Source organism: Hoplias malabaricus, chromosome 1, assembly GCF_029633855.1.
Source record: "Hoplias malabaricus isolate fHopMal1 chromosome 1, fHopMal1.hap1, whole genome shotgun sequence".
In the NCBI taxonomy this organism is placed as follows: Eukaryota; Metazoa; Chordata; class Actinopteri; order Characiformes; family Erythrinidae; genus Hoplias; species Hoplias malabaricus.
This window is the reverse complement of record NC_089800.1, coordinates 88,002,927-88,012,371: the sequence shown is the minus strand read 5'-3', so window position 1 is coordinate 88,012,371 and position 9,445 is coordinate 88,002,927. Positions and strand designations below refer to the sequence as shown.

Genomic DNA, 9,445 nt, shown 5'->3' with positions numbered 1-9,445 from the left:
GCAGTGACACTGACGTGGTGGTGGTGTGTTAGTGTGTGTTGTGCTGGTGTAGAGTGGATCAGACACAGCAGTGCTGCTGGAGTTTTTAACCCCTCAGTGTCACTGCTGGACTGAGAATAGTCCACTACGGCAAAGTGCTCTTTTGTGGTCAGTGGAGCTGAGAGAATGGACAGTGTGCGTAGAAACCAGGAGGTGGCTTCAGTGTTGTGGCTGATCCGTGTGTATGGGCAAAGTCTCTGGAGGAACTTACCATTAATTATCAATGTGTGTGTTTTCCAGAGCCACCGCTAAGTGAGGATGAACTGGTCGGGTCTGCAGAACCTCCTGAGCGGGGTGAACAAATACTCCACTGTGTTGGGCCGCGTGTGGCTGTCTGTGGTGTTTGTGTTCAGGGTGCTGGTGTTTGTTGTGGCGGCTCAGAGGGTCTGGGGCGACGAGAGCAAGGATTTTGTGTGTAACACGAGGCAGCCAGGCTGCACGAACGTGTGCTACGACAGCATCTTCCCCATCTCTCACGTGCGCCTCTGGGCCCTGCAGCTCATCTTCGTCACCTGCCCCTCGCTGCTGGTGGTGGCTCACGTCAAGTACAGGGAAGAGAAGGACAAGAAGTACACGGAGGTTCACAAAGGCTCGCACCTTTACGCAAACCCAGGGAAGAAGAGGGGTGGACTCTGGTGGACTTATCTCCTGAGCCTCCTCTTTAAAGCCGGCGTCGATGCGGCTTTCCTCTACCTGCTTTACTACATCTATGAAGGATACGATATGCCGAGGCTCTCCAAATGCTCCCTGGAGCCCTGTCCCAACACCGTGGACTGCTTTATATCCCGTCCCACTGAGAAAAAGATCTTCACGCTCTTCATGGTGATCACCTCGGCCGTCTGCATCTTCATGTGCTTGTGTGAGATGTTTTATCTGATCTGCAAAAAAACCTACAAATTGATCCAAGTCCGCAAAACCAACGAAAGGATGATCTTCGTGGAGAAATGTGACGTCACCAACCAGGCCGATCCACAGCCCAGATATATACGGATAGACCCCACTACGGACAGCGACCACAATCTCAGCAAGAGCAGCCAGACTCAGGCCGAGAGTTACGGCGCAAAGTCCAGATTCATAAGGACAGATCCTGCTCTGGGAAGTGAGCAGAACCTCAGCAAGAGCTGCCAGACTCAAGCTGTTATAGAGAAAAGCATTATCTGATGATGTGAACTGTAAACACAGCACGATAGTTGCATGAAAGCAACACTAGGTCTTATTTTAACCTTAAAAATCACAGCTTCACAATCATCATGATGCTCCACTGAGCTGTAGTAGGAAGACTAGAGCCTCTTTCCTTGCTACTCGGGGCTCAGCACTGCAGAAACTGCACTATGTAACTTTTGGAGGAGGGTAGGAAACAACCACCCCTTGAATTCAGGGCAGAGCTGTAAACGTTTATTACATTTTTCAACTGTAGTGGGAGCCCAGAGGCAAAATACCAAATCTTACCTACTGCTGCTTTAATGGATACGTAATGGTTACGGGAAACGGGTTTATTACTATATAGAGGAGCTCCTGAAATTCAAAATGTCTGCAGAACCTTAACCGTTCAATCCCGAGAGACCACTCACAACTCACCAGAGGTGTGATAGGAACCGAGTTTGTTCAACATTGCAAACCAATTTAAGGTGGACGGGAAAATCTGAATTAAAACTGACCCAGACTTGGCAACTGTTGGTCTTTCTGACTTTTCAGCTTTCTTTATCCAAGTGCCTTATCATTATTTCCCTTGTTCAAATTGTCTCCATTCCATCTTAAAGGGTGCAGCATTTACATTCTGGCACCGGCACCATTTAAGGTGGAATTGGCGGAAGACATATAGAGGAATAAGAAGCAGGTACGTAGAGGTGCTTTCTGAAATACACACTTAAAAAACCCAAAGCTAAAACCAAAAGTGGTTGAGATTAGTGAATTCCCTGCCCCCGAGAAGGTTTGGTCCCAACCCCCCCGATGTTTCGTTATGGTCTTGTCTGTATCCCCCCTCCTATAGAGTTGAGCGTGGTCTCATGGGAAAGTACATTCAGGTTGTGCAAGTGTGAGGCATTCCCTCGCTTAATGCAAGGCTTCCATATTCCTCCAAGAGGGACTTTCCCCACTCCAGAGTTTCCAGAGAGGTCCTCTGAGTCCTGGGGGGCTGGGGCTGTTTGACCCACTGGGTCAGTGGTACTCTCGGGTATACACCCACTCGCTCAAAGTTTACTGTAAATGATTAAATATAGAAGGATATTTAATAGTAAAGTATCTAGAAATACACTTCATTTCTAAATACAAATGTTCCCTCTTTGCTGCACTTCTCCATTGGGGACCCTCACTTATTTACACTTTCACAAAGCATGCGTCAAACAAGCGTTTCCAAACTTTAGCACTTTTGCATGCAGCTGTATTTCTATCACACTGTTGCTGTCGGCACTCAACCTCTCAATTTTAAGAGTGGGTACTGAAGGGCTGTGTGAGCACGTCTAATCAGATTTGAGTCACAGATACGTAGTGAATTTGTCGGCATTGTGACATGAATGTGAACGGTCAAATCGGATTTCATGCATCTTTCTGCTTATGCACAGTTTAAAGTGCATCAAGCCGTGTTACAAAAAGCCACCTACTCCCTACATAGTTTACTTCACAGATTCACATTCAACACACTACTTAAATGAAGAAAGTGTTATTTTTTGACCTACACTTTGCACTACGTAGGGTGTAGGGAGACATCTGAATATGACTCTCTTTATTCAACGGTAAACGCTGACTGGCTGTTTTCATTCTAATCATGTGCAGTCTACACGTTGCCTCCTAAATAAGATGCTTTTGTTGTTGATGAAAGTTGCAATGTTCATAAACGTATCAAACTGCACGTGTGTGGCATTTCAGAGACAGACTCATTCACATTACAGAGAGCTACAGGTCAACGACACGTAGCAAAAAATTACTAACACCAAAGTGATCGTTTTGCTTCCCCTTTAAATGTACCATTCTGGAGATATGAGGTTTTGTTCCAACAGTGATAATATCTTCATGTATAGAGACTTTATCTTTTATCTTTTTTATATTTATGCTCTACTTCTACAGTTTAAGGAAGTGGCCAGTGGCTGTTGTAGTTTACTGTTCATTTTCAGTGGAAGGTTAGTGATCCCCATAAAACTATAACCGTTCACTCTATAGTGCACTTTTTTTAGCAGCGTCCTACATTCACTACATTCTCCTATAATAGTGCACTATACAGTGATTTATATTTTCAAATCTAGCGAAAGTGAATAGGTGAATAGTTTCAGACACAGCTTTAGTGTCTTCAGCTCAGACAAACAGCACTTTTTTATCTTTGAGAGAGAGAGAGAGGAGAAAACCAAGCTACATCACATACACAATCACTCACACACTCACTCATTCACTCAGTCACTCATTCAGTCACATGTTCATTAAGATACGTTCTCACACATACTCACACTCACTCATTCATTCACTTACTCAGTCACTCAGTCACATGTTCATTAAGATACGTTCTCACACACAAACTCACACTCACTCACTCAGTCACACACTCACTCATTCACATGTTCAATAAGATACGTTCTCACACACAAACTCACACTCACTCACTAACTCACTCAGTCACTCATTCACATGTTCAATAAGATACGTTCTCACACACAAACTCACACTCACTCACTCAGTCACACACTCACTCATTCACATGTTCAATAAGATACGTTCTCACACACAAACTCACACTCACTCACTCAGTCTCACACACACACTCACTAACTCATTCATTCACTCACTCAGTCACTCATTCACATGTTCATTAAGATACGTTCTCACACACAAACTCACACTCACTCATTCAGGGTTAAAAACACTAATTACTTCATTGCATCAGAAACACTATGTCCTCGTTTTATTTATATTTGACTGTAATTTAACAGGGCGAGTCGTTAAGAACGTATTCTTATTTACCATAACAGCCGGTGTGTATACTGTATTTTTAATAATAAACATATTTAATACCTTTAATCGTCTTGTATTGAACTCTAATTCTATGTTTCAGTGCTTTGTAAAAACCACAAAACACCAAAGTCTAACAGCACTTTGGAAAAGTCAGTGAAACCAGGGACAGATCCTGAGGGGGAGTCACGCAAATGAGACCTGTTTGCATGAATATGAAGCAGGAAAAACATGTAAAACACATCTGCACAGGCCTTCAGACAGAGCTGTGTATTCCACGTCTGGACCAAGGTACTGGATTTTATTGTGCAGTAAAAGTATCTTCCTACAAAAACAAAACTGAACAGCTCTAAGTGTTATGTCTTTAGACCGTAGTCCTCCACGTCTGAGTCAGTGATTGATCATGGGTCTGGTGCCGTTTTGTGTTTATAATTAAGCAGTTTTACAGTCAAATAATTAACAGATGCTTACTTCAGCTAATTTACAACTTCTATAAACAGCTTAAATGGTTAATATTTGCCCTTTTCCTTTATTATATTACATTTATTTTTAACCCTTGAGTGTTCGGGTCTGTGGGACGGGTTTAACCCAGGAAAAATGATACAACTCATTATTTGTTCTAATTCAGACTTGACGGCCTTAACCTTTAACCCCCCCCCCCTCCTTTCTGTCTCACATTTGCCAAACCTGCAACACCTGTCTGTCTCACATTTTACCTTCTGTGTTGTGGGAACCAAGACAGAGGTCGCTGCAAATAGGGGGCGGGACATAATTTGGCCAATAGAATCTCTGCTCAGACGGCCTTGCAAATGATTTTGGAAGATGTGGAAAACAAATAGCACTTTTTAAAAAGTGCAGTCACCTGTTTGCCACGAGATTCCATGACTTTGTTCACACATGGCATTTGAACATTTAAAATAAACCTTAAATGGTTTTTTTTGTTTTTTAAATTGTGTAAACCCATGGTGTTCAAAGAGTTCAAACATTAATCTTCTCTCCTTTCTCACATCTCAACATGTAGGTATCTTTGAGCAGACACACACACTTATGACCCTTTTTGCCTTCCATAGCAACCACCACGGGAAACAGTTTACAATATAGATTTTATCCCACGGGAACACCACCAGCTGATAAACAAAACTGCAACATCGTTTCAAACGTACAACCTTCTCACAGCTCTAGTGTATAAAGCTTTCCTGAGGCCATGCTCAGGGTGGTTAATTAATAGTGAACTTCCTTCATCATTAATTCACTTTACCCTACTGAGTAATTAATCAGCACTCCCCGGTAGTTAATAGGAGTGAGTGATTAAGTCTAACACTAATCATTAGTTCCCGCTTAGTCCCTGCATAATTATCTATTAACTACCAAACCCCATTGTAACGTGTTACCCTTTCTGCAGCTTCATCTCCACACGCTCTGGAAGGCCATCATGGTCCAAACTGCAGAACCCGCTGTTCTTTGGTTCCAGCTGGGAATGAATCTTCCTGTTTGTTTCGGTGGAAATGCACTGAATGGTTCTAACTGGTTCCCTGTTGATGGAAAAGTCCTGAGAGACCCCCGCTCTATGGAGAATAAACTGCTTTGTTCACGGACCTCATGGGAAATTTAATCCTTTTCTTTTTTGAGTGGCATTTTATAGAGAAAAAAAAACAAGTAAAATAATGAACACTAAAATTCATTAATGTTTTGGTAAAAACAAACAAACCTTTAACTCCTTTCAGTTCTTGAGTAAAAATGCTGCAAGTTCCCCCCCCCCCTGCTCCAACCCCACCTCTGAACTCTGTGTATATTGCGAGGGAGATGTTAATATCTGTGTGTTTCCTGTTGAGTCTTCGCTGTCAGTGTGGAATGTCCTCAGTAAACCGTCTGTAAACAGGTGAAAACCTGTGAACCTCAGACTTCTGCATCATCTCTCTCTTCTTTCAAAGCCCACAGATCTCTCTCTCTCTCTCATCCACATCTTTCAATCCCTCCATTCTCCTCTTTCAGCCCACACTGCTGCTACCTTGGAACGCTTTTAAAAATAAAAGCCCTCCAGCGGCTCTCTCAGGGCCTCGCTACACTTTCATTTACATGTTACATAAGCGTCACCTCTTGATCTTTCGCCTTCAGTAACTGACGATTACTTCCCTCCTACCCTCTCTTACACACACACACACACACACCAGCTGTCCATAACTCGAGCCACTAGTTGCCAGTCCATGTTTAAAAGATCCATCAGTCATTTTTTCAAACATTTCTATTTCACATCTTCACACCGCCTCGATACTGACACCTAGTGGCCTTGAAGTGTCAAATATTCTGCCATGGACCTGTTTTAAATATGTCCACAACCATATGGGGGACCCACGCTATGGAACATAAACTGATTCATTCAAGAAATACAAAAGGATTTAATTCTCCATCTCAAGACGTACAGATCACGTTCACAAATATCGTTTGCCACGTTTTTATGAGTCTTTTAAAGAGCCTTCACTCAAACTGAGATTAGAGAGGCCCCAGTAACAGCCTCATCTCTGAGCTCTTCGCTGATGAAGTGCCGAGGTACGGACAGAGAGAACAACGAAGCCCAGAGAATCAATACCACGGCACTGACCGCGAAAATCCCACACACACTGACTCACCCACTCAGCTGCACTCCTCCTACACGTGCCCCGGCTTCTCACTCTCTCTCTCACACACACACACTGTATGTGTATAAAACCAACCCACTCACAGCAACACACAGCCAGTTTTCTCAAACAGTCGCTCCTGGAGATTCAGAATCACAGTTTCTTGTGAGCAAAGGTCTCTTTTAAAGAACAATTCTTGGAATGTGTCAATTTGGAGAATACAATGCATTGCACCACAATCCTGGCCAAAGACGTCCACTGAAACGTGGCCACTGTCCTCTGCAGAAATAACTGCTTACATTTTATCATGAGAAGTATGCAACATACCGCTGACACCCGAGGCCAGAATCTCCATCGAAGACGTCTGAATTCACTGATGTCATCCATCTTCAGTGACTGCATCATCATTTTCAGGGTCAGGGTGGGTCCATCTTTTACCTGGAATCACTGGTCATCACACACTCACCCTGTCACTCTCAGCTGCGGAAAATTTCACACACTCACCCAGTCACTCACACCTGTGGACAATTTCACACACTCACCCTGTCATTCACAGCTGTGGACAATTTCACACATTCACCCTGTCATTCAGAGCTGTGGACAATTTCAAACATTCACTCTGTCATTCACAGCTGTGGACTATTTCACACATTCACCCTGTCATTCGCAGCTGTGGACAATTTCACACATTCACCCTGTCATTCAGAGCTGTGGACAATTTCAAACATTAAACCTGTCATTCACAGCTGTGGACAATTTCACACATTCACCCTGTCAGTCAGAGCTGTGGACAATTTCAAACATTCACCCTGTCATTCACAGCTGTGGACAATTTCACACATTCACCCTGTCATTCAGAGCTGTGGACAATTTCACACACACACCCTGTCATTCACACCTTTGGAAATTTCACACATTCACCCTGTCATTCACAGCTGTGGACAATTTCAGGGTGGGTCCATCTTCTACCCGGAATCACGGGGCATCACACACTCACCCTGTCACTCTCAGCTGTGGAAAATTTCACACACTCACCCAGTCACTCACACCTGTGGACAATTTCACACATTCACCCTGTCATTCACAACTGTGGACAATTTCACACACTCACCCAGTCACTCACACCTGTGGACAATTTCACACATTCACCCTGTCATTCACAACTGTGGACAATTTCACACATTCACCCTGTCATTCACAGCTGTGGACAATTTCACACATTCACCATGTCATTCACAGCTGTGGACAATTTCACACATTCACCCTGTCATTCAGAGCTGTGGACAATTTCACACATTCACAGCTGTGGACAATTACACACTCACCCTATCATTCACAGCTGTGGACAATTTCAGGGTGGGTCCATCTTCTACCCAGAATCACGGGGCATCACACAGTCACCATGTCACTCTCAGCTGTGGAAAATTTCACACACTCACCCTGTCATTCACAACTGTGGACAATTTCACACTCATTTACAATTTCACACACTCACCCTGTCATTCACAGCTGTGGACAATTTCACACTCATTTACTATTTCACACACTCACCCTGTCATTCACAGCTGTGGACAATTTCACACTCATTTACAATTTCACACACTCACCCTGTCATTCACAGTTGTGGACAATTTCACACTCATTTACAATTTCACACACTCACCCTGTCATTCACAGCTGTGGACAATTTCACACTCATTTACAATTTCAAACACTCACCCTGTCATTCACAGCTGTGGACAATTTCACACTCACCCTGTCATTCACAGCTGTGGGCTGTTACTATCACTGCCACATGCCGCTTTCCTGGGGCCCTGGCTTGGCATAACATCATGCACAGGTGTGTGTGTGTGTGTGTGTGTGTCTGTGTCTGTGTATGAAATTGTCCAAAGGTCTGAGTGCCCCATGCCCTGTGATAAATGAATAAATGATATTTTAGTGACCCTTGTGACTGCAGCCTGTTCTGCGAGACACAGAATGTAATTATAAAATCAGACAAAAATTGTGGTCACCACCTCTTTCAACATTTCTCTTATTTTCTATCGACTTACTGCAGTAACAGCGTCTTTGGCCTTGACATTGGGTCTTTCCTTGAGGAGTTGATGGTATTCAGCCACAAAAACAGAGGTTATATTGAATTATATTGAACTAGTCCTGGATCAGACACTCCATTCAACCCTGCAGTCACCGCAGAGGACACAGCTCCACTTCTCCACAGCCCAGTCCTGGAGGGGGTTTATACCGCACTTCATGGTTTCTTATAGAGATGCCATATCCTACGTCCACAGTGTGTGCACCTACAGCTGAGTGTAAAATGAAAAGGGGTGTGCGCAAACACTCAGACGTTCAGGGTCAACAGAAGGTCTGGACTGGAGCCTGGAGTGTGTATCTAGGATGAGTAAAGGACACTGACAAACCTCAGTAAATAAAGAATGCAGAATGTACCCCCAGAATCAGGGTTATGTTGCTGAAGAACATTTAAGGGAACAGATGGAAGGAACCACATGGAGCACAATGTGGGTTACAGAGAAGCAGCAAAAGGTGGTGGAGGCTCGTGCACTTTGGCAGAACACACAGAAGAACATGGTGTCACACAGAATGACCCATTTGTGTATTATCCTGGCACACAATGCATTAAAATGTGCCCTCGTTAAGACTGAACTAATTAATTTGTCCTAAAATAGCCCCTCTCCGGCCCCCTACATTGCCACAAAACCATCCTCTCGTGCCCTCCCCTCATACAATACACATGAGAAATCATATATTTCTAGGCCATGAGACAGATGGAGAGAGAAGGCAGAAGCCAGGAGGGAGGGGGTGAGGAGGAGTGAGGAACATTTCACAGCTCAGCTTTT

At 43.8% G+C, this 9,445-nt stretch overlaps 1 protein-coding gene across 1 annotated transcript; it reads left to right on the top strand.

Annotated features, from left to right (window-relative positions):
• The first annotated feature begins 284 nt into the window (after nt 1-284).
• Nucleotides 285-5,688, top strand: gjb9a (gap junction protein beta 9a). The gene is made up of 2 exons (XM_066685794.1): nt 285-4,266; nt 5,378-5,688. The coding sequence occupies exon 1, from the start codon at nt 298-300 to the stop codon at nt 1,198-1,200; it is 903 nt and encodes a 300-aa protein (XP_066541891.1). The 5' UTR covers nt 285-297; the 3' UTR covers nt 1,201-4,266; nt 5,378-5,688.
• Nucleotides 5,689-9,445: the final 3,757 nt, after the last annotated feature.

Excerpts from the sequence above, each read along its gene's own strand:
- gjb9a (XM_066685794.1), top strand. The coding sequence starts at position 298 with ATGAACTGGTCGGGTCTGCAGAACCTCCTGAGCGGGGTGAACAAATAC.